The sequence below is a fragment of the Lampetra planeri genome, chromosome 26 (genome assembly GCF_965212315.1).
Source record: "Lampetra planeri chromosome 26, kcLamPlan1.2.h2, whole genome shotgun sequence".
NCBI classification, from domain to species: domain Eukaryota; kingdom Metazoa; phylum Chordata; class Hyperoartia; order Petromyzontiformes; family Petromyzontidae; genus Lampetra; species Lampetra planeri.
In genome coordinates this window covers 5941599-5968066 of record NC_136132.1, presented here as the reverse complement: position 1 = coordinate 5968066, position 26468 = coordinate 5941599, and the positions used below count along the sequence as shown (strand labels likewise).

At 43.2% G+C, this 26468-nt stretch overlaps 1 protein-coding gene across 1 annotated transcript in view; it reads right to left on the bottom strand.

Annotated features, from left to right (window-relative positions):
• Nucleotides 1-26468, bottom strand: part of LOC144727633 (uncharacterized) — a 59871-nt gene that overhangs the window by 10205 nt on the left and 23198 nt on the right. The window contains exons 3-8 of the mRNA XM_078606593.1: nt 20012-20324; nt 16055-16207; nt 11309-11396; nt 4937-5061; nt 3155-3216; nt 5-74 (exon numbers count right to left, since the gene is read on the bottom strand). Of these exons, the coding sequence (XP_078462719.1) occupies nt 5-74; nt 3155-3216; nt 4937-5061; nt 11309-11396; nt 16055-16207; nt 20012-20324 (811 nt within the window). The remainder of the gene's footprint in view (nt 1-4; nt 75-3154; nt 3217-4936; nt 5062-11308; nt 11397-16054; nt 16208-20011; nt 20325-26468) is intronic.

Below are 26468 nucleotides of genomic sequence, written 5' to 3'. Positions count from 1 at the left end.
TCACCAGAACTTTATATCCAAATCCATCTTCTTCACGTCTATGCTTATTTCCTCTTTTGTGATGGCATTCCGACCTGAAAGCACAGCCCCAGCAAACAGATTACTGAGCATTTTAAGAAACATTGAGGTGCAAAAAGAAAAATCAATATAACGTTTCATCAATTTTATATTAAATACTAAAGTTAAACTGGCTCAACATGTATGCGCTACGCAGTTAACTATTATAAGGCAGTGCGTAAATTTTATCTAAAGCGGTAACGACTTAAAAGAGTAAAGGTGACAAGTCATTATTGAAATGAAAATCACGTTATAAAAATCACCCAGTACAGTGGTGTTCTTTTCCCCCAGTGTAGGTACATGGAGGTGGCAGAGTCCCTGAGTGATAGATGATGAGCTTGCCTCCTGGATCATAAAGTATGTTATGTGCGAGTCTACAGAAGAAGACCTGACGCAGGCAGTGATGGGAAGGAAACTGGAACTATTTGGTCACATATGTAGGATGGACAACAACAGGAACATTAAAAGTGTGTTGTTCAGTAAAAGGGAAAAACTGGAGAGAAAGAGGAAGACCTAACAAAGAATGGCTTGACAACGACATAAGATATGTGGCACTACTGGAGCATATTGGCACAAGACAGAGGGAAGTGGAAACAAATGATGAAACGTGCAATGGACAGCTACGGGCTATCTGCCCATGGCTCATGATGATGATGAATTGCTACATTGTAGTCAAATACAATCATAATAATTCACAGCCCCTTCAACCCACACCGTGCATCAGTTATGGGTGACATTTGACCATATTTCACCATGCTGGTCACTGCGGGTTGGTGACGGAGGAGGTTGAGGGGGCATGGGAGACGTGCAGGCACTGGTTTAGAAATCCCTTGCCACTGACATTGGTTGTGGCTGGGAATCAAAGTCAGGTGGCTGTGTTCACAGCGCAGTGTATGGACCACTGCACCATTGCTCCATCCCACTAAAGTGTAACCGTCTTTAATTCAGATTTTCCAGCTTTATAAAAGAGGGTCGGTCACATTCCAATAACCCGGGATTAGTGGGCGTTTACTGCACTGCACAATTCTGCTTGCTCGGTCAAAAGGTTGCTCAGAGCAGAGATGAAATGAGTGCCATGGTGCTTTATACAGTGTTGGTTTTCATCATAGATGCTATTGTGACCTGTGGACACCACTGGGGTTTGCTGTTTCCCTCAAGGTATTTCAAAGAAAAAAATCCAGCAATAGGCACACATACACTGATTAGTGCAACACACTCTTGGCAATTAGCCTGGGCCAGGAACACAAACATGTATTCAGGAGAGCACTTTGTATATTTAGGTTTTTTAAACGCATCTAAAGGAACTCCCCAGAGTTTTATTAGGCTATTCATTCATCCATTCATTATTTTTCCACAGCGCATAGACTAATTTGCAGTGCAGTGTTTCTGGATCATTGGCCACGAAGTGCATTGTGGGTGCTAAGGTCTCGAAGACATGTTTTCACACAGGGGCCTGACAATAATAGGTGGTTTCATAAATTCACAATGTGTCCTCAAAACACATGGGCACCATCAAAATGAGGCTCTATGGGAGTCACATACAGGTTACAGAGGCAATGGTACCTGCTCCACATTTACTGGTGTCAGCCTATCTGCACTCTGGTTCTATGAAAACAGCCAAGGTTATATATATATATTTAAAATAAACTTGCATGCATAGGTGTCAGGTTTCCATTGTGTGTATTTATCAGCCTCCTATGGACAGGTGATACCATCAATCAATCAAGCCCTTTATTTGAGTCGCACGAAAACTCACCGAGAGAAACGTCACTTTTACAGAGGGAACCCTGGGATCATTTACGTTTGTTTAGGTTGCTCAAGCAAACATGATTTTTTTTACAGACATACTCAAGATAAATCCATGCAATAGTTATTGATTGAGATTCAAAATAAGCTAAGAACAACAAGCATTTACACATAATAACCGTCAGGAAAAATTTCGATTTAAAGCTTTCGTGACTGCAGGGATTCATCTTCTTGGTTCTTTCGGTAAAGTCACGTAGAAGGGAAATAATAAAATAATAAAAATAAAACATTACATTTTATATTATTATTTTATATAATAAAAATGTATTATAATAATAAAAATAAAACATAATAACATTTTATATAATAATTTTATATAATAAAAATGTATTATGTTTTATTTTTATTATTTTATTACTTCTCTTTTCTACGTGACTTTACTGAAAGAACCAAGAAGACGTCTGGAAATTTTTTAGCATCATTGAGTGAGACGGCCTTTGCTGAGAACAACTACTCAGCTTTCAAAATGAGTCCATGAAAGACAAAAAAGATCACAATCTATATAAAATACAGTTCAGGATCCGTTTAATCCCAATAAGCAGATATCTGCCAAAGATGAAATTCATATTCCAGGCACATGGTGAGATCAAAAACATTAAATCTGACAGGAGGGCTGTCTATTAATGTTCTGCTCTCGTTTGAGCCCTAATGAGTACTGTAGAGAAACATGCACTCGAACCCAACATCAAAATGCTCAGTGCTCGCAAAACACCTACCACTCTGCACATCAATGTTATATTATTATCCCGCAAGTTATTTTATGATGAAGCCAGCTGAAATGTAACTGTGCGTGATGAAGACAATGGCAGAGAGAAGAGCATCACAGAACAACCCATAAGAACACTTTGATTGCCCCCTATCCATGCTTGGGGACCCTGCAAATTCCCACACATGCGCCACTGAAACAAGTGTTCATTACGCGGCAATAATAACTGCTGCACTGTAATCCTGAGAGTTGAAAATGTGGCAAATGAAGTGAAAATCTTATTTAGTATGAAAACTAAAAATGTGCAGTCATTGATAACAAAGTTTATACAATCAAGTTGGTACACTTGAGAACTCAGTTTAAACAGCAACCAGGGATCTTTAAGGTCCCAGCTCAAGGACTTTGGCAGATAATTAGCCCGCTAAAATGTTTTCTTGCCAAACTTATATTACGTGAAACTAAATATGGTAAGGTAAATGCGGGGTTTTTCTTTGCATCATTGTTGGTTTGTTTGTAGTTAAGACACTGCCCTCTATGTCACTGGGACCACGGACTGTCCCCTACCGAGTGTGTAGCGTGCACTACCTGCGCAGTACTCTGGGAAGTAGCTCATCATCGTGGTGTTGACCCAGTCGTCAGAATACTCCCTGCAACACAACACAACGGCCGTGTTTCAACAGTACACTAATGAGCTTTGAAAAACCAAAGCGGGGTTGGGCTGTTTCAGTTCCAAGTCATTTCATTTCATGCTTCCTGGACCACTTAAGTAAAGGGCATGCTGCCAGCAAAGTGAAAAATAATCAGCGATAATTGGAGAATCTTCAATGGCCCATTAACGTTCTCTAGTGATGCCAATGAACAAGTACGAACCATTGGTTGCCGAGCTGCAGAGTTGTCTGTTATGCCAGCAAATTCGACACTTGTGCAGGGGCAGTTTTAGGTAATTGCCGAACATGGCACACGCGGCAAACATAATAATTGAATCACCTGACTTTGAGGATTATTTAATGTCTCTAAAACCTTTTTAGAACTTTTCAAAACCTTTTGTCTTCGAGAAAGTGTCCTATTCTCTTCTTGCTTCTCCTCCCATTACTCCAACACTGCACTACCACTGATGTTTAAGAAGGAATCCTGGGGCAGTTACCTTGTTTGTAGAATTACGATCGCACAAAAGTGGCATAATGAGAATGAACGTTGAGTCATAGAAGCGTGGCCAGTGCACGGTTTCCCCATCTCACCTGCAGTCCCTCCTGGGAAGCTGCACTCTGCACAATCCAAGCACTAATTGCATTTTTCCCGTAATTAAGACTCTCCGCTAATGTGTGCAAGTATTTGGCATTATTTCGCCAAAAGGCCATACGGTGTGGTGAGCAATTCTTTCAGTCGCCTTTCCAAAACGCTCTCCCCCTCTATGCCCAACCTTTGCTGGCACTTGTCTCGCAGATAAGGGCATTTGCACTGATGGTCCTGCAGGGCCCAGCGCACATAACGAGGCTAATTGGCTCTCATTTATTGGCTCGGCACGCAAGTAGATTGGAGGGTGATTCCAAAATGATGATCAAAGTGGCAACCAGATGCCCTGGCATTACATACATGGTGGAAATAGATTGTAGATGTGACTCAGAAAAAATATCTGGGAATAAATGCCCACAACACCAGCACCAAGGGCAGTGAATGCCCTCCATGGGTCATGCATCTAAATATGGCTCTTTTAATAGTATAACTAATTCGTTAATGCATGTCCAGATATATATATTCCATATCGGTCCGAGTGTTGCAGAGTCCTTGAATCACAATTAGAGGCTGACTCAGTACATCATCTTTCCAGAGCCAATTTAAAAAACACCTTGTTTTTTTTAGAGTCAACGATGGTCGGCCTTTATACAAACTGGCCCCAACGACAGGAATGTGGAATTTCCCCCAATGGCTAAGGGCCAACAACAGAGATGAGCAACTCCCAAAGCTCGTCAGAGACACTGACCTTTTTATTTGGGGTTTTAAAAGGAAGCTATAACCCAAAAACGGCTGTCCAATATGCGTTTGAAGCTTCATTAATAAAAATGAAATTCTAAGCTACAGTCGAGTAAATGACGATCACGCTGTAATAAGGCAATTTCGTTGATGTATTTACGTGTATAGGACATCACGGTGATATTTCTATACTGCTACAATGACACAACCGGATCATAACTTCAGTCCAGCGACATCATTGTCATCTCACCAAAGTGCCACAATAGCACACATAACCGTAACTTTAAATATCTTTTTCTTTAACGAACAAATGCTTCAAACGAGTGTCGGACAGCCTAGGAAACACAACGGGCACCGTTTCTTTTGGATGGTGACTTTCTTTACAGTTCCGCTCACTTGAACTTGCTGTTGAGGATGACATCATCGCTGAAGCCGTGGTGCGTGAAGAAGCTCACGGCTCCGCTGTCGGCGTGCACCAGGATGGCATCGTACTGCCACAACTCCATGAGCTCCTTCAGCATCTGCCAACAAACAGCGATCAGTTTAAATGGCTTATGGATTACCATCGAAAAAAGACGGTCAACGCATCGAGCGCTTCTGCAGCCGTCTGGAACGCTCTTCGTTACGATATTAGGAAGCCACTGGAGCTATGCACTTTTAAATCTAGATTGAAAGCCCATTTCTTTAGAACTGCTTTTTTGTGATTCGTTTTTTGTCCTTCCCCCCGCACGTCCGATTAGCACAGTTATCTATGTACGGTGCAAAAGAAGTCCAATATGCATACATAGGTACACACAACCAACAAGCTAGCCTGCGCTGTGGGCGACGACTTACTCAACCCTCTGCGAGACTGCTGGTCTACTGTCGAGGAGCTGAGGCCAGCCCATCTTGCCCTGGAAATGAAAGCCTTGCCCTTCCGTATCGTTTCATCCCAGCCAGAGATTGTAGGGATCAACAAGGTCCTCGCGGTCAATGACACTGAATGTGCCACACTTTGCCATTGCTTCCGACTGATAGATTCCGCTCCTGTTGCCATGTCGCAACTCATCCTACAAGGTTTGCTCTTACGGTACCTGCCTTAAGGTCTTATCCCTCGGCAGAAAAGCGTGTACGGATTTGTCTCACCTTCCCTGCCCTTGTGATTCGTTGCACTCAAATGATGTGGCGTCACAACTAAACTCAGGATTTGATTCTTCATTTTCCATTGTGGTGAACCAATCACATACGATATGTGAAAATAATAAAGGGTGGCCATGAATGTATCATCCATTGTTATATAATTATAATTAGGCCACTTGTTTCAACTATACCAGAAAACCATTCACATTTATGAATAAAAACACACACGTGGTATGAAGATGTTATCGTACGAGTTTCATGATACTACCCACGTCATTTGATGCATGTATTATAAGCGAAATAATTAATATTATTTTATGAATTGATGCACTTGCATGCCTAATGGTTACCAATATACATGTGCCACCTGTCTGAGTAACCTCCCTTCCTCCACCCTGCACGGGTGCTCAACTCATCCAAAGCCTCATATTATTTAAACGCAGGGACAGCAGACTTTTGGCATAAAAACAAATGCAGAAATGAAAGATAACAATGACACGCTATCCTTTAACGATAGTCGTCCGCTGCAAATTCTGTAGAAAATATTGTAACAATGAGCTCCTGGACTTCATAGAAGTCACTTTTAACGTCACCATCTCCTTCAATATAACTATTATCACTATGACTAACAATTGAACCACCAACACCATCAGTAAATCCAACACCACACTATAGTCGCATTACCAACATTACGATGGAAGAGCAATACAATGATACTGAGGATAATTCAATGCATATTACAAATAACTACACATTGTTTTCCATAGGTGTGACTGACATTAATTCATACACTTTACTATATTATATGGGTAGAACAAAAGTACTGGGGTAGCATTGATCTATCTGATATTAGGTTGCTGATATTTACTCTCAAAGCTTTTAAAAATCTGTAACTTATACCAAACTCATTTGAATGTAATTTTATATCAGTCATTGCTTCGACCACACTTACCGGTGTTAATGATAATCATCATCATCACTATCACACCATTACAAAAACATTTCAACCTCACATTACTATGAGTTATTGTCATCATGAGCAGCTCAACACTAGCCTCCACCGGTGCCACCACTTGATCTGAAACGCTGAATAATCTTTAAGTGTCGGAATTGGCACAAGCGACTGGCTTGATTGAAAAAAAACGTTTTCAATTGCAGATAACAAAAATGTAATTAGTGACGCAGGCCATGACAAAATATTGATTACTAATCACAGCAATGGTATCATAGCAGCCAACGCTGTGTCCAACATGATGATACCAGAGTAAATAAATTAATAAAAATGTTAAAACAGGGGCAATATTTGAAAACGCCTCGTTTGACAATGTTTTAATAATGTGCTCCAGCCATTCAAACTGTTATTTCAAATATCTACCATCATTAGAGTTGCAGCATTGCAGCACCAATTATTACGTGGCCAATTACGTTACTACCAACATGATAAATGACTGCTTGGAAAAATGGAACGCTTAATTGTTGTTAAACATGTTTCATATGCAAATCAACATCTGCGATGCACTGGTGGTATACTGCTTAATGAGTGGCACACTGTTTTTTTTTTAATCATGTACATGTGCAGCCCGTTTGTCAATCCACTGCTGGATGAGGGCCTCCCCGTATCGTGTGGATCATGGAGGCTATTTGACCATACTTCACCACGCCGGTCATTCTGGGTTGGGCAAAGACAGGCAGCATATACCTGGGCACAGAGTACAGTGCAATAATGTTTTTTGCTTCACTGATTTCTGCTTCCCAGAACTGTTTTTTTTATTATAACATTAAATTAGTAAATGTGTATCTTCAAGGGCGAGTATGTTTGTTCAGGTGAGAGGTGCTTTTGATGATATAGAAAACTTCACCCATGGCTCTTACTACAATAAGGCAAATCATATGCTTGCAGATTATGAGATTTCAATGTGTATATATGTGTATTGGTATATATGTGTGTATATATATACACACTAGCAGAAGTACCCGGCGTTGCCCGGGTGAAAAATATATTTCTTAATAACCTTACATATATACACAGATGGGCTGCTACCCCCCCCCCCCCCCAGCCACGATCTCCTCGGCCGCTGTGCAGTAATATGTACGGCCTATAGTGTGGTGGGGTGTCGAGGCCTAGTACCGTGCAGAGCCTCCGGCCTCGCCTAGATTGCCCACCCGGCTGAGGCTGGGTACTGGGGCCGTTACCCCCCCCCCCGCGCTACAATAATACTGTCTAATCGCTATAATTTTATTATCTACCGACCCTATAATAGTAATTGCACACATTGGGGTGGGGGGGAGTGAAGAGGACGTGAAACTTTGATGAATTTACCTCAGAGTCACGTGTTAATGCGTGCGCATATTTTTAACGGGAATTAAAAATGGCGTCCACCCCGCAGCGAATGCGTCGCTAGCCGTTGCCAGGGGCAACCGCCGTGGAAAACCAAACGGACCAATCGTGTCTCGCAAATCCCTCACATTTCGACCAATGAAACTGCGTATGGTCCGGCGACACACAGACACACACACAGACAGACAGACAGATTTGCGATTTTATATATATAGATATATACACAACAACCGCCATTTACCACTAAGTGGCGGTGACATCACCACGACGCTTGTGCCAGGCTAGGTGTACTTTGTGGCCACGTGAAGTGTCGGAAGGCTGGCTGCCAGGTGGTGTACATTATATATATTCACACGGCAATATTGATGTGCAAATAAAGTACAAGATAACTCGCTTGGTAGATAAATGGCTTCATGACAACATAGAAGTGAGTTACAATTCTGGTCAGGCTAAACTCGCTAGCGTCAGGCCATCATCCACCCATTCCCCCCCACCCTTCCCAGGCTCAGGTCAGTAAAATGAGAAGCACCTCTTGGTTCAGAAGCCAAAAGTGAGAAGTAGACTGGCATCTGCCGTAGAAATATCTGCCACTCACTCCAGAAAAAAAAGGGTGAGTGTGAAGTGCTGGCTGCCTTTGAGTGTATATTAATACTGCTACGAATAATAATTTATTAAAGCTCTTTGTCAATCCACTCCTGAATGAAGGCTTCCCACATCACGTCAGTCATGGGCGTTGATGGACCATAACTGCACTGTGCTGGTAAGTATGGCTTGGTGAAAGGGGGACCGATCACAGCTTCCGATATCACTTAGCACTGATGTTAGCCATGGCCAGGAATTAAACTCAAGTCACCAGGTTCATAGTGCAGTGTGCCAACCAATTCACCAGCGCTACCAACAAAATATATGTAGTCTGTGCCAAATCACGTGAAATTAAATAATATCAAAACATTAATTAATCACGAAATTAATAAAACATAAATGTAGAGTTTTGGCACAAGTACACAGAGGGATAAGCATCCTCATGCATGAGCCTTTCAGAATTCTGAGAAAAAACAGCACTTTGAAATCCAAGTCTGCCCTACATACCCTAATTGTCAAATATTCCGTACATATGAAATATATAATTTGAGACGTTTAAATGCCACCCCTACGTGGCCTTTAATTTAGGGTAGCATGCATTTTCCAACCCATTATTCACATTAACCCCTTTTTAAGTATCAAACGACCTTCCAGTCCCATTAAAGTGAAGCACACAATCAATGAGTGCTCATTAACATGATGACAATAGCCATCCATTTGTGTATATATATATATCCATGTGAGATGTATGTGCTTGCAAAGGTGTATAAGAACATGCCAGTATTCGTACAAGCTGAGATATCGAGCACTCTGCCTTAAGACAGTGAAAAGCAAAGAATCGTGAATCAGAATTTTCAGAGAATAGCATCACATACAAAGCTCGAAGGCAAAACCGTTGTGTTGCAACTGGTCACAGAAACTCTGCAAAAAAGTGTTCCAATGGCCACCTACATTCAAATAATTCGCCAAGGAAGACACTTGCAGCAAAACCGACACCGAAAATGCGTGTTGTTGAAAGGTGGTTGACAAAAAGTAGAACGTCTTTTCTCCTAAATCTACAAATACATGTCAGATGGGAGATTACACTGTTTGATGTGCACTCAAATAATACGAATGTTCTAAAACACTTGCATTAGCATCACAAAGATGATTATTTAACCAGGCTATTTTCTCAAAGGAGACAAATTTTACTAAGTAGCACAACAATCTGAAAAGCTTTTCATATTTGGCAAAACAAATTGCACATATGTTATCAAGAACATTGCCTGAGCTTCAGTAAACGCCACAACCATACCTTATCAAAGCTGAGGTTTGAGCATGCAAAACATAAAAACACATTAAGGTACCATTATCAGCATTTGAATCTTCTCCAAATGTAATTATTTTTCTCTCTCTCTTCATAAATTGTAGGGCTATGTCTCCTTCAAAGTTAATTATTTTGTATGTACTGAAGGGACTTATATAGACTTCAATTGTTATACAATTATCATGACAACCCTTTGTACAAGATAAACAAATAGGCAGAAATAATTACAAGAGATTGGTCTGTGCGCCTATTGCCTAAACAACCCAGCAAAAACATCTTATTATTACAAGGGTTAAAACCAAGAGAACTCCAGATCGTTAATACATTGCCGCCAAATGATGAAGTTGCCAATGCAATTAATTTATATAAAAAATAGCAAGCTAATCAAATTAAAACTGTTGCTATGTTTTTATTAATCTGTTATTTTAATACATTTCCTATTCATAACTGTTAACATCTTCAGTGCAGTGTGGCCAATGTTCATGAACAATGCGTTTCAGTTTATTTAATTTGTTACACGTGTAACGACTCCAGGAGACACTGCCCTTGTGATGATTCTTTATTGAAGACACGTTCACTTGACAGGCGAAGACCCCGACGACAACAGCAACCTCGATCCTCTCCTCTCGACCCCTTTCATCCCCTGTGTGGCCATCCCTAGACCCTTGGCCACGACCCCTTCTCTCGAACCCTCTTGATGGCTCTCGGTCCCTGGTCCGCACCTGCCCCCTTCTATCACGTGGCCACAGCCCCTAATCTGGATCCTTCTCGTAGACCCCAGAAGATCGTTCCCCTGTCTGTCCCTTAACCTGTCATTATCCCCTGTGGTCCCTAGTTTCTTCCTATGCGAATTCCCCTGTCGTTACCCCCTGCGACCGCTAGTCCCCTGTACTGTCTTTACACACGGATTACCCCGTACTGTCTTTACACACGGATTACCCCATTTAGCCAATTGCCCGGCTATTTTACACGGGAGATCTGTGGTGCGTCAATGCATCAGCAACAACATCAAAAGACAAAATCATAACTAATGCAAAGAACGAATGCAAGGTCTTTACGGAATATTGTACAACAAAACGAGGTGTTTAGCGGTTGCAGACGAAGCACACGCGAATAAACAAAAAAGGACAGGGCACACAAGCGGCACCAGATAAAAAAAAGGTTAGGTCCAGGTTCAAGTAAGCTTTGTAGTTTGGTCTAATCAAGACATCAGAATCAGAATCTGTATTTATCCTGGAGGAGAAATCCGATGAGTTACGAAGCCCTTTTCCACAGATGTCCAGTCGCATTGGATCAGAAGTGACAACAACGAAGAATGCAAAAAAACGAGAGAGTATAAAAAGGGGGTAGTGAAGGAAGGGAACCAAGGGGCGAGGGTCTTCCACAAACGCGGGGCAGCAGTGACAGAGTGACACATTCTCACCTGCAGGAGGAATCGTCCCAGTCCGTACTTGCGGAAACGCTTCCTTGTAGCCATGAGCTGCAGCAAGAACACCTTTTCGCCAGACGTCCTGGAAGAGCAAACAAAACTCAGCAATACAACTAGCTCAACTGATATAACACACTTTTTTTTAAAATAAAGGGACTTCATCATCAGCCATGATCAATCCACTGCGAATGAAGGCCTCCCAAAGTTGCTGCCACCTCTCAAAATCCACTTAAGGACTTGCGCACGGGCTAATTTAATCATTGAAACTCCTCAGTGGACGAAACCCTCGAAGCACATTCCATTCCTTGGCTGCAATTCCGTTACTATGAAGTCAAATATAATTATACATCATTTTTATTATTCTACGTTGGACAATAATGATGATGGCCGTGTGTTCCCTTTCTATGTTCAAGCCCAGGCTTTAGAGACATTCCAATCATACTCGATGACCTCTCTCGATGCAGAATCTCACCCCATCTCCACCCTCGATACCCTTTCCTCCAGTTAAAACATCTATTCTCTCCCTTCTTAATCACCTACTCATGCCTTCTTAAAATGATACACCTTTGCTAAGGCACAACATCTTGAGACACTATTGTATAAACAATGTAATATTCGAAACATAATTGTATTTTATTGCACATACAGTACGTGTCTCTGTTGGTCTTGTAGCAGCAGTGCAGCGGTTAACACGCTGCGCCATTAATCCGGTGACCCGAGTTCGATTACCACTCATGGTCAACATCAGTGATGATTATCTGAAACGGTGCTGGGCCTCCCCTAGGTCGACTCAGTCTTAGATGAGTACCTGGTGCAGTGTGTAATAACATCACCACTGGAAAGACAAAGGTGGTCGGGCGCGATACTGGCCACCCACCCTCTCGTGTACCGTGCCGGCCTTCATAGGTGCTCACTAACAGCACCTGCCTCATTAGTCTGTTAAGGCTATACGGGGGACATTTGTATTTGTAAGAGGTGCTCGCTGACAGTACTTTCCCAACATCCTATTAAGGCTATACGTAGGTTCTTTGTCTTTTATTTATGAGTAAGCTTGTAGAGACGATACTTCTAGGCCTAGACTTAACATCAAAAGGACATTTAATGATCCACAATAGTTTTTGGTATATACCTTCCAATGCATGCAGCTTTTGTTGATGCCCTTCATAAATCTGTTCCCCTTCCTCACATCCATGTAATAGTAATGCAATTGCATCTCAGAGTATGTCACTTTTAAGCAGATTTTGCATATTAAAACCCAATGGCATTTTCAAAGAAATGGATTGGTACTTAATGAGTGCCTTCTCTTCAGGGAGCACAATGGGAAATGCATTTAGCAACTGTTTAAAAGCGAATTAATAATACATACACGTGCATTTTTAATGAGGTGTGCCACAACGGCCAAACACAATTTTGCCGCACGAAAAACGAGTCTCTCCTTCAGCCAAAAATGAGCCCCAATTTTCGATTTAAAGGTTTCGTGAATGCAGGGATTCATCTTCTTGGTTCTTTCAGTAAAGTCACGTAGAAAGGAAATAATAAAATAATAAAAATAAAACATAATAAAATACAATTCTCACGATGTTTCGGCCACAACACAAGCAGCCATCCTCAGGTGAAGAACAGGGCTGTCTGGTGTTCTTCACCTGAGGACGGCTGCTTGCGTTGTGGCCGAAACGTCGTGAGAATTGTATTTTATTATGTTTTATTTTTTAAATCCTTTATATTAAGTTCGCTCGCGTGCTTGCTTGCGTGCTTGCGTGCTTGCTTGCTTGCTTACAACCGTGCAAATCTTTCGGTCGTTTTTTAACCCACTTCCCGTGATCCAATCGAGCTGACATTTTCCACACAGACTCGTTGTGCGTGACAATTAATTTTCGTGAAAAAATTTTTTCCTAAATTTTACACTGTTTAGGGAATTTTTTTTAAATATTTAATTACCAATTGCTTAATGCTGGCAGACAATCATCTGACCCATAGGTGGCAGCCATCTCAAGCCAGAGGACGAGAAGACTCTAGCCGCCACGCATATAAAGGATTTAGAGTGAAAAACTTTGTTTTTACGGGTTAATCTATATTATTTTATTATTTCCCTTCTGAAAGAACCAAGAAAATGAGCCCCAAGTTACGTTTCAGTGGTGCGCAGCTCACAGACTTCCCGAACCTCCCTCTGGTGTCAAACTGCACACCGTGAAATACTGCACCGTCCTTATGCTACTCCATCGGTCCTTTCTCTGTCAGATTCTCTAAGAAGTTTGTTCCACCACTCTTTATTCCCTCTACTTAACCCCATCTCATTGCGAACTGTGAATTCTAGCACTTCGATCACAATCGCGAGTGTTATCAGCTCGTTTCAATTCACTGCTGTACGAAGCCAATTGTTTGATAACACCACAGAAATGTTGCACTCAGCGGTTGTAATGCTGCTCACTCCCACTTGTGTTTTGATGTTATCGCTCCATATCCCCTTGGGTCATTTGCTCTTACAATTTTCCTTCTCTTGAGCACCATTTACATAACCAACTGTGGCCCATTGTCCTGTATCCTTTTGAACTACACGTCTCTTGAAACCATAGACATCCTTGCCAATGAGATGTTCCTTCTCAAGTGATTATTCAGAGTAAAATATTTGTGGGCTTTTTTTTTTACTTTACCCGTTTATGCCATGTTTCAGATTCATTTTACTTTAATCGCCGAAGCAATTCCTTTATTGTCTGCTCAAGTCATTTCAGAGGGAGGAGGTTGGTAGACGCTCCCCTGGGTTCTCATCCAGGGGCTGTAATCGGATTAACATTTAAAGGGCAGAGTACTTTGGCCAGTTCTTTGCATGAGTAAAAAAACCCTCTATATTGAACATAAGCATATATAATAGCCCAGATATGTCATTATTTATTTCATTCTGTGCCTGTGATTAACGCGGCACGGATTGGTTGAAGTGCGTCACGTGACCGCGAGCAAGCAGCCAACCAGAGGTGAGCCCCTCCCAAACATGTACGCCCCCCCCCCCCCCCCATTGGTTGAAGTGCGTCACGTGATCGTGAGCAACAGACGGGTGTGTGAAAGTGAGGAGACGGGTGAGTGACAGTGAGGAAACGGGTGAGTGAGTGAGGCAGAGCCGTGCTCCGTCCACTGCTGCCCTGAGGGACCCCGTGCTCTCCACTGCTGCCGTGAGAGAGCCAGACGCGCTCTCTCCACTGCTGCCCTGAGGCAGAGCCATGCTCGGTCCGCTGCTACCCTGAGACAGAGCCGTGCTCTGTCCATTACATTAGTACTCGAGTTTTTTTGGTGCTTAAATCCACTGCTGGATGAAGGCCCACCGCACGCTGTGCGAGTGGATCGTAAGGATTTACTTGACCAGTCTGTTGGGGGCCGCCGCACGCTGTGGTTGTTGGGGGGCGCCGCAGTCTGTGGTTATTCGGGGATGCTGCAGGCTGTGGTTGTGAGGGGGCGCACAGCTGTTACCCTCATCAAATAAGGGCACTATTTACTAATTAGTTTGGATGCAAAATATTCAAAGACTGCAATTGTATCACAGCCTAATGCTAAGCAATGTGCATGGAGTAATTACATTTGTATCGAATTCAAATCTTAGATCTAATGGGCTGCGAAAGACATGCCTGGGTAAAAACTGCCATGTGAACGTTGTTTTGATTCGTGTTCTTTCATGAGGTGAGAGCCTAATGGGATGCATTACCTCTTACTATATACAAGGAAGACCAGGACACATCACACATGTGTAGTCATGTAAAATGGATCACTACGGCGCGTATCGCTTAGTGCAGTATAACAAGGAAATATGGGGACAGAGGTGAGCACACCGTGCAGTACTACAGTGGGTCACTGGGGGCGTGGTACCGGGTGCTCGCAAGAAAGAGGCAACGGACCCCTACCGACAGAATAGGGAATAGCAGCCACTCCGCCAGCGCAGCGAGTAATTGCCGCATAATTGGTCACGGGGGGACGTGGTGAGGTTTGCTGTGAGGACGAGTCACCCCGGCTCCGGGTGAAGCGCGTGGTGACCGAGGGGACACGGGCAGTGTAGCCGAGAAGCTTCTGGAGAGTTCCTGTGGGGGGCGTGGTTAAGGGCGGAGCCGGGCAGGTAGCATGTGCGAGGTTGTCGGAAACCTTCGGAAACGTTTGAGAAGGGGGCGCGGCCGAGGGTGGAGCCGGGTCGAGCCGAGAGGGATAAAAGGGGAGCCCCGATCGCATATCGGGGCTGTCCGTGGGTGAAGTGGAACCGAGGTGCTACGTCTACGACTTTGACATCGTGTGTCAGACAGCACGTGGCTGCTCTGACACGCTTGTAGTTATCCCGTGTAGGAAAGAGATCAGTGTATTATAGTCCCGTGAGTAACAAGTTTGAGAGACAGGCGTATTTGTCCCGTGTGTAACGGTGTCGTGTAAAGTATAAACGTCGTTGCCTCCTAATAGTGTCTCTGAAATGATTCACTACACATGCAAGAAAATATGCGATATTATATATTTTACAATGCATTTCAATTCTGGGATTCGAGTTGTAACACTATTCTGACGGCACAATTTGGCCATTAACGTGCGCCAAATATCAGAGGGAATGCTTAAAATGTACTGCTAAAGAGAAGGATAATTGCAAAGGTGCAATACGAGCTTATGAGAGCTCTTAATTTCTGCCATCCTAGTGCTGAATGTGCTGATTATTTGACTACTCAGTCTTGTTTACAGCACCATGTACTTGTGCGTGGCTGCGTTATGAAAAGGCCATACGTGCGAGAAGTGGTGTAGGTGAGGGCTGAGAGTAGGCAGCACTCGACCCCGATGGTGGAGGGGCCGATATCGTCGGGAGCCGCTTCACGCTCTCTGCGCCGCCTCCTTACGTCGTGCAGGAACTGGTCGATGCTTCCTGAGAAATCCTCCTCCCTGTGTACAGAGCACAGACAAATGGAAGAATCATTATAATTGATAATGATGTCAGTAATATTTCTAGGAAAGCCTTACTGAGTATCAAGACCCCTTTTCAGCAATAGTTATACATTGGCTTTTTTTTTCCTTTTTAAGGGTTGCTTTTTTGCACGTGAGGAAATTGGAGATACCACACGCACACAACAACACTCAAAGGTCTGCACAGGTGGATTCAACTTGTTTTACTACCATAACCCCGTGGGTTTGGGAGTCTCAAAAATGTAACGTAACCAAGCGACCGTTGCCTCCAAAGCACAGGGGCTAGAGACTTGCACCGCCTCACCAACCTGAAACTGCACCATGCCACAACAGGAAGGGACAATGGTGTAGCTATCGAGCAAGCTGGAGGTGAAGCTGCATTGGAGCCCATGGGCCTAAATAAGGTGCAGACGCCTCGAACAAGGGGGGCTTCTCCTTGCAGCAGAGCCCTTGCCAACCACGTTACACCACGCCTCCAATTAGCACGATTGGCTGGGTACGAAGCAAAATAAGTTAAACATACATACACCACTGGGAGGGGAAACGACAGTATAGAGTGCATGGCTAGGATGCCAAAGTAGGGGGTCTTTGTAAAATGTAAATATAAATCCAGTAAATGCAGGCATTAATTCTGAGCAGTACTTACACTTCGCAATTTTGGCCAAATTAAAGCTAAAAGCTTTGCATCGTCCATAAATCGACGCAAACCATACAAGTCCTGTAGAATCACTTCATCAAAAACCTTAACGTGAAGATCCATTGAAATCAACTTTCATCGATCGGACACACTGCCTAACAAGATTATTTGGAAACCTGGCCTAGGCTGATCAATAATTGGGTTGAAGGAGCAAATCTTTACGGGTAAATATACTTTCGAGCATCGATTCTACTTCAAGGAATAACGTGCTCAATGAGGTCAGACTAACAACAGACAAGGGAATGAACTATAACCACCTATACTGTGAGGAATTTAATGAATTCACATAATAGCATTTTTTTTTACAATATCTGAAGATGATGTTCATTGGCATTACACGAATTAACAGTTGGATTAAAAAAATGTTAATAATTTAGCCAGTCCATTATAATAATTGTGCAAAGATTATAATGGAATAAAACATTTTAACATAATTTTTTAAATGAAAACAAACCATTAATACGTTTTCAGAATAAATAAAAAAGCAGCATGAACATTTTTATTAAATTCTGAGCGTTACGCTACTTTTGATTAACATTATTATATCAATCTCATGCTGAATAAAGATTAAATTGTGCTTTAAGATCTGGGCACCAAGACTAAAGGGCACATGGCCAAGAAGCCGTGACGACCTGCTGTGTCGTTAATTAAACCAATGAAGTAAGCCCGCAACACTACTCCTGGCCATATCCCCTATACAAATGCATAAACTCAGAAGGCTATGTCTCGCAAAAGGATCTATATTAAACGCAAAAAGGCCTGGACTGACAAACACAAATTACAGATCACAAACACCTAGAGAAAAGTAAAACTGTGATTCCCCGCAATCTTAATGTTTCTGCGTTCCCAACCTTTAGAGCGGCCATTTCAAGCAACAGTGTACCCTGCCACATACTTATACTCCACACACTTTAATCTCAAGCTGTTAAAGCACGAGAAAATACTGGCCTAAGCATCGTAATATATATATTTTTAAATAGCTTAGACAGCAACAATATGGCATTTGCTTGAGCCAGAGGTATATGAAATAATTACCTAATTTGTGAAAAGTACAATAGAGTCTGTTCTTGCTCTTGCCTTTTACTCTTGTAAAAGTAAAACTATCTAAATGTCTGTAGCATTAAAGACTTAAGGAAACTTTAATTTAAAAAGGGATATGTTTAAAGGCTTTTCGAGCTGCGCGGTGGGTTAGTTTTTCACTGGCCAGAATGGATAAAAGAGACTCATTACCCTCTGCCAGAGTGTTTCACCTGCCAGATGGGCCTCATGACACCACAACGTGGCCAGTCGCTACAGGTGATTACTACAGACGTCACAATTAACCCCTCTCCATGATTAAATAAATGGTCATAATTTAACATTAATGACAAAATTATTCGTTTTTACATCCTTGTGGTGCATGTAAAATATATTCCGATTATAATTCCTCATACTGTATTGCAGAGTAAATTAAATGAGCATAACGATTAATACAGCATATATTCTTACACTTAAAGTTATATGCATGTATCATGAGTGTAAGAAATAATTAAATTGCTAATGATGAAATAAAAAACAATAACGGTGACAATAACCAAAATAAATATTAAAATATCACAAACTCGTACATTTGCAAAGCGTGATGATCCACACTTGTAGCATAAATTCCTTGGGGAACGGGTCGATGTTTAACAATGATTTCACCATGTGTGTGACGCTGCTGTTTTGCTCTGCTCATGAATGGCCACTAAATTTCAGTAAAGTGAATGGGTTTCCAATCCCCACAGCATATGCATGCATTCCTGAGGGTAATCTATGTATGGATTTACTCTGGGTACTATAGGTTCTTACTACAGTAGTTGCAAAATGTAAACATGCCCATGCAGGAACCCTCCGAAAAACACTTCGAAACTCAGCAAGGTTTTCTGAAATAAACAAATAAATCCAGAAGAGGTTTTTCCCCCAACATGTTAAAGAAGCGCTGCAAATGAACGGTTACAATGATGCACAAATCAACAGGGCATTGAATGTCAAAACCAAATCAAATAACACGAGCATTGAAATACCGTACATTGCGGGAGTAACTGATAAATTAGCCAGATGTTTGTAAAAACAAAAAACATCCGAGTGAGATTTGGCACGGTACATAAAATACAAAAATTAATATCTGGTACAAAAGATGTATTACCGAAGCTATCAACAGAAGGTTTGTACAGGATTAACTGCACGTGTGGGAAATGTTATGTTGGGCAAACAGGACGAATGATCAGCACGAAACTAAAAGAACATCAGAGAAATATTAAATACTCCCAAATGCAACTGTCAGCAGTAGCAGAACACACGTGCCAACAAGGACACTCAATTTATTTTGATAATGTTGACGTTCTGTACAAAACTAGCTACTACTGGCCAAGAATAATTAGAGAATCTATCGAAATTTAAAGAAATAAAAAAGAATTTTAACCGTTACCGACTTAGTGCTGTGTGGAAGCGAATCATCAAATAATACATTGTTTAAATGCATGCCTATACAGGGCACCATACTTCAATAAGGATTACCGTTGGTACGGCTATTTTAATACACACAATGGGCAGAAAAGACAAGATCAAAGGGCTCGCATAATGCCCATGCATAATGTACGTTGGCTCATTAATCCCACCCACCCCCTCTCCCACTTTGTGCAAGAGCGCAGAAGTGTGGTCACCACATCTACACCTCTATATAAGGAACGAAACAGGTGAACTTCTCCACAAATCTGGCTGTCGCCTGATGAAGCTAGTTGTAATTACTGGCGAAACGTCGTACTCAGATTGTAAATGTTGTGGCTTGGCACTCCAACACACCGGTGTGCTGTACTAGTGACGAGTTGGCACGTTCTGTTTACGTGACAACCCTTACTAGTTGGCTGTGTCGGGTGGTGGTGGGTTTTAATGACACATTTATATATTTACGCGATCTAACCCAAAAAAGAAAAATAACCTCTATTATGGATATTGGTCGCGAAAGCCTACGTGTTAAACAAACAAATAAATGCTGTTACTTTGACCACTGTTCGCAAAAGCACAACGATAAACATCCAGAGCCTCCTCAAGAGGCAAACGCTCACTCCTCTGAAGAGGAGCTGCTCCCTTCGCTGCTGTCCGTGTCGCTGTAGACCTCGGCGAACTTGCTGGCGGCTTCCTCGTCTGGTGCCGTGTTTCCGTCACCGCTGCCCCCTGTGCCGCACCCTCCGGTCGCCGGGTCCGCAGCCCCGGCGCACTCGCCGGAGTCGGCTCCCGCTGCCCGTACGGCCGTCACCTCGTCGGGAACGATATCGACGAGCCCGCTGTGAACGCCGGACGGGTCCCCGTCTGCGACCGTGCTGCCCGGGTTGTCCGCCGCTCCCTTCAGACTCCTCCTTGCGTAGCTCTCCGTGGCCTCTGCAGGAAAGCCGGGATTCAGGATGTGAGATTGGTTCTTTTTCTGAACGAGAAGCGTAGTCCCTGTGAGCAGCTTCCTGACTCGGGTCCTCATGGCCCAGTGGCCTGTTTCAAATGTCTTAATATTCGCGTGGACGCACACCGTGGACATTCATATTGATAATCCGCGTGTCAATTGATAGCTGGTCCACATGTGAGTGGAAGAGAATAAATTTGACAATCAGTGCGGTGGCAGATGCCATTAACATGTACTTACTGCATTCAAATATAAAACATTGAGATGGGCAACATTAGGAAACACTGGCCATGACATATAGTAACAAATACAATTATAATCTCCAGACAAAATACTTGTAGAGTACTTTGTAAGAAATAATTAAAACTAGTTTTAGGTGTTGATACACGTGACAATTTGTCATTATATGAACGTTCTTTTGAAAACCGGCACAACCCGTATCTGGTCAATGATGGCAAATATTTTATTTTCAGTGATCCATTACAGGAAATGTTACAATCGAATAATTTTCAAAAGCGGCACGCGGCTGCGAGTGCTACCACAAGGTCTTCAACACCCACGAGCATAGTGCTTCCCTCCAGAACGACTGAGTGCAAGTGGGATTTGTGCCAATAAAAATGTACATCCTTTGCCAATCCATTGCTGGGCAAAGGCCCTCCTTGCAACCATCTCGATTATGGGAGTACTTCACCATACTGGTCAGTTCAACTTAATTAAGGGGGAGGGAGGAGGGTCCCAGTTCATATATAACTCTCCACTGATGTTAAACATGGCCAGGCAATGAATATAGGTTGCCCTGTTTGCACGTGCAGTGGTCCAGCCCATTTATAACTGTAAAAAGGGGTACTGTACTAAAAAAACATCAGGATTCAAATAAATGTAAAAAAAAACATGAAGCTTAAGTTGTAGTATCCGATCGTTAAGCACTAAATATGTAAAAGTAATCTCTTTTGGGTGACTAAAAATAGAACTAATGTAATTGAAATGAGCATTAATCTATGCTTGTTTAATTATGCCATTCTCAACACATTTTGACAACCACTGCTTAAGTATTTCTAGATTTGAAGCTTTCGTGACTGCAAGGATTCATATTCTTAGGTTTTTTCGGTAAAGTCACGTAGGTAAAACATCAAAATTAATCAAAATAAAATAAAATAAAAATCACGACGTTTCGGAGGCAACACAAGTCTCCGTCATCAGGTGGGACCAGCTAATCCGGCTGTGACGGTCCCACCTGATGACGGAGACTTGTGTTGCCTCCGAAACGTCGTGATTTTTATTTTATTTTTTATTAATTTTGATGTTTTACCTACCTGGTGACTTTACCGAAAAAACCTAAGAATACTGCTTAAGTAACTTGAAAAGAAATGCAACCGTATTAAATCATTACCTCCCCACACCGACATCATCTAAACACAATTTCCCACTTCCCAGCTTGAACACCACACGCTCTTTGTTTCCGTGCCCATGTCAGCAGTTGCTATAGGCTACAGAGTGAGACAATCTGGCTTGGAGCCAGGACAAAAATAAAATAAATGACATTACAAAAGAAGTGAAGCCACTGCACAGATGCCGCACGCATCGGGTATATTTCGTGAAATAAATGTTTTTGTTCAGGCAAGGTATGAAATAACAAGTATGTTGAACAAAGACACTAACAGATTGTACTTACTGTGGTAGGGCATTTAGAAAAACAATCAAGACCTGTCTCTCGAATGCATGGTGATAGACAGGTACAATTAGTGATGAAATAGCAGCCGCGATAGAATACAAGAACAGCAAGTCACGAAGAGGAGATAGAATGATTGACTAAGTCTACATATGGGAATAAACTTAAATTGCAGGCAGTATTAATGGTGCTAGCATGGGGTGACATTAATTCGGAGTTGATTGAAAATAGCCGAGGATGATATCAAACATTTTAATGTATTAAAATATGGCACAGCAAGCTGCTTGAACATACAGTACTGTTTCAGTGTTTCAGGCAGTTCATAGGCTGCATATTTCAATACCCAGGAAATATTATGACTGATCATCGATTTGTCCTAAGTTATTTCACAGGTTTTTGCTAAACCTCCTGAAACCACCAATTTGCTAAACTTTCTGTGCGAGAACATTTAGTTTTATCCCTGGTGGTCAACTTAGAATCTGAATCCAGGATCACAACTCCAACATGGCCATTTGTTCCCCGGGGGACACCGATACACTCCACATATTGAAAGTAAAGAAGATGTTTTATATCTCTCCTTGCTGTCCATCCTATACTCAGTATACGAATCAGGACATGTATTTTATACTGGAGGAATCCAATGAGGTTCAAGGTCTTTTCACAGATGTCCAGTAGGGGCAGGTCAGAACGTCACAACATCAATACAAACATACGATGGGAGTGCAACGTATAGGAAAGATAAGCAAATCAATACAAAAATATACAAATAAAATGTAAAGCCCACTGAGCTATTTGCTTATTTTTCAGAAGCGACCTGGCCACAAATGATAGCCTCAACGAAATGGCTTATCATGTGGAAATGTATACCAGCCAAATAAACAAAATACTCTAAACGCATGTTTGTAAATGACTCAGGCCTCAAGACGGCGTGCGATTAATGCTGGTGCCCAAGACTCGCATGCTCTTTCCTAGTTTTATTTCTGGAAAACAAAAACGTTCTTTGGAACAAATGCTGCACTGCGTGCATACAAGAATGAAGTCACACACTCAGAATGACACTTACAGACGAAAAGAGAAGATACTGACTGTGAAGAAAGTAAGTGACTTTAGACAGAACACTAAAAGGGATAATGGCAAATGGAAAGACTATTGGTGGAATGGCAGCCAGAGGACGAGAAGCATACGTAGATGACCACCATGGACATCCAGCTCATTATGAGATAACTTTCTGTGTCGAAATGAGAATGAATTGTGGCATCACAAGACAGGAAAAATGGCGACAGTGCAGCAAAGGATATACAATAGGTGAAGATGATAACTCAGTAACAGGCTGAAACCATCAAACTCGGTGCACATAAAAACATTTTTCCCCCTGGGGGGCCGACTTTGAACATGAAACCAAGATCAGAAAGGTGCTGGCTCACTGCTCCAACACAGGCATGTGTCCCCTGGACAACCCAGGCACCCCATGTTTTGAAATTAAAGCGGCTGTTTAAATGTTGCCTTGCTGCCCTGCCCGGCCCAGCGTGACATGCGCGTCCGAGGCCTCTGGACGATGAGATTATCCCAGCTGTCCCCGACTCACATCCCACATCCCAGGTCGACGACAACAAACGTTCTCGTTAAAATGTTTTTATATATATATGTACCCACAACTGAGTGCAGCCTGTATTTGATCTCTGCTGTTGCAAGTCTGACCTTTGCAACCAGGTCAATGATATTTGAATTTTGGCATTATCAGGTCACATTTTTTTTTCCGATCCAGTTCAAAGCGCTGGTACTGGAACATTATGATGGAAAACGTTCCCCAAAGGCTGGCTCTTGTTTTCAAAACAAATTTCACAATGCCCTGGTTACAACATGTGATTGCTGTATACACTTAGGCCATGGAAGGAACATGCCTATTTTCGCTCTGTAAATATAGAAGTCTGATAAAATATGCTTTCCCCAGTGGGCCAGAAGAAGGACATTACCAGTCAGCCTCCATTTTTAAAATGCCCTGTACGCCAGTTATGAACAGGTAAACGTTTGGTTGATTTAGTTTTTTTCAGAAGCTCTGTTGTATTTTTCATCAAATTCACATTCACATAAATGTGTGGCTACTAGTCACAACAGATAGGAAGTCGCTGATAGCATTAATGATTGCTTGAAAATAATAACATAAGCCTGAGGCTTAAATACCAATGTAAAACATGACCCAGACACTGATTTCCAAATTGCTAGTAATGAAGAATATAGTTGTCCATGGGCTTATGGCGCTGTATATCTCAGCTCTTACTTATTTGAATGCATCTTTATTGAAATAATAGCTATGTGGGTATTGATATGATTTTCAATGTAAAATGTAGGCATCATAATATGAGAGCAAACAGTACACGTCAATAAAAACCACTGAAGAGCACGAAAAACTGTTATGCAATGAATATCTGCCCTACAAAATTTCACAACACACAAAGATGTGCATTGCATGTACAAAGGCTCTCAATCTTATCCAAATCACCATCACAAAATAAGTGACTGGCTATTTTGTCATTTAGACCACCATCTCACAGTATTGACAAGATGTGACCATCCCAACAGGCAGCAGTGAAACAGACACAACCATAGACCAGTTTCATCTTCTTCAGTACGGCCCAGTCATCAATTTTCGTGATGGCCATATGCCTCTGGGAGCCACGTACATGGAGAGGACTTGTGCCTTAACGCAATGGGAACCTGTTAGTACTTGCTTAAAGACAACAATAAATTGAAATCTGCTAATTTACTGATTGGGTTAGAGCTGCCCGACACAAGAAAATACACTGGGCTCATAGCCACTATAAGTGTAAAGACAGTACAGGGCGATAGAAGGGCAGTATGGCTCCCCAGGACCATGGTTACTAATTAACGTGCTAATGAGGATTGATGGGCCGAGCGTTGACAGGGTCACGTGAGGGGAAGCACGGGACCCAACGGCCATAACGCGTAATAAGGGCGGAGATTGACAGAGCCAGGTGCGGTGAGCGAGAGTCTGGGAATAGGGGCGTGGCCGGGTCGTGCGAGGGATAAGAGCCGGCGCGAACCGGACCTGGGGGCTGTTGTTGTGGGGAATCGCCGTCGCCGTCTTCATCTTGGAACGGGTCGTCTCCATCGTCTTCGAGTAGTCTTGAGGCTAGAGTTACATTTTCTCAGAATGGAGTCGTCTAATTACCCAAGTGTATATAGTCACTCGCGGTTACTCATTAAGTTGTCAGCGGACTTTATTAATAATAAATATACGTAAAGAATAAGATGGTGTCTCTGAGAGCTACATTACAGTGGTATCAGAAGTGGCTATTGCAAGATACCGAAGAGAGGAAAGCGTGGGAAACCACCTGTAGCTTCTTCAGAAGAGGAGGACTTCCAAGGGGTCCCCCAAGCAGCCCCGGGAGACGGGGTCCTGGTGACAAACCCCGCATGTGCAGGGAACGCAGCGCCGGGGACGGAGGTGGTGATCGCCTCGCCACCCCGGCCACAAGCTCCGGTAAAGTTGCGGTCGCCGCCGGCGAGGGGGGAGGTGGGGGCCGCTTCTCCCCAGTGAGGCCCGACGGAGGGATGGCGCGAGCTGGTGGCGGAGGTGGATCGGCTCCGCTCGACCGTCGCTCAATTGGTGGCATCAATGGGTGCGGCGACGTCAAGGGCGGATGTGGCCGTGGACAAGTTGCTAAATCGCGCAGGGAGGGTGGAGCGGCCGCCTGCGGCCGGGATTCCCGCGCTGGAGACCACACGGTCAGGGGCCGCCATTTCGCGGGAAGTGACACGACCGACGGCCGCCATTTTGGAACCTGCGCGGGAGGCAGCTGAGGTGGTGTCAACTCCTGCGGCGAGGAAGAGTGCCGCCAATCGACCACGAAGATTGCCCCCGGTGAATGAGTTTACAGCAGCAGGTGGAAATTGGAGTGCCTTCACCCCTCGGTTTGAAGCAGCGTACCGGTCAGTCGACTGGACAGAGGAGGAGGCGTTGAGGGCTTTGCCTACGGCTCTTTACGATGATGGCCTCGCAACACTTTGGGCCATCCCTGCGGAAAAAAGGGCTACGCTTCAGGATGCTTACAGAGAGATGACCGCTGTATACGACCCACCATCGGCCACGCGGGGAAAGTTCCTCCAGCGGTGTTGAGGGGAAGCTGAGACACCCCTCGCCTACTGCGGCGCGCTGATGGCATTGGGATTGCCGGCCTACCCGCAGTTGGATCAAGCAGCGCTCGACTCCCTTGTGATGGAGAAGATGTTGGAATTGTCTTCGAAAATGGGTATCGTGCTACCGGTGATCGACGAAGATGCTCAGACATCCTTGTGGACCGCCAGGTGCCTGCAAGCGCACGAAACCCTGCGTAAACGGACTCGGGTGGCTGCATGGACCGGGAAGCCGTGGCCTGGAAATGGATCAAACAGCCGACCATCACGGGGCATAGAGGAGCCGATGGAGGATGGCGCCGAA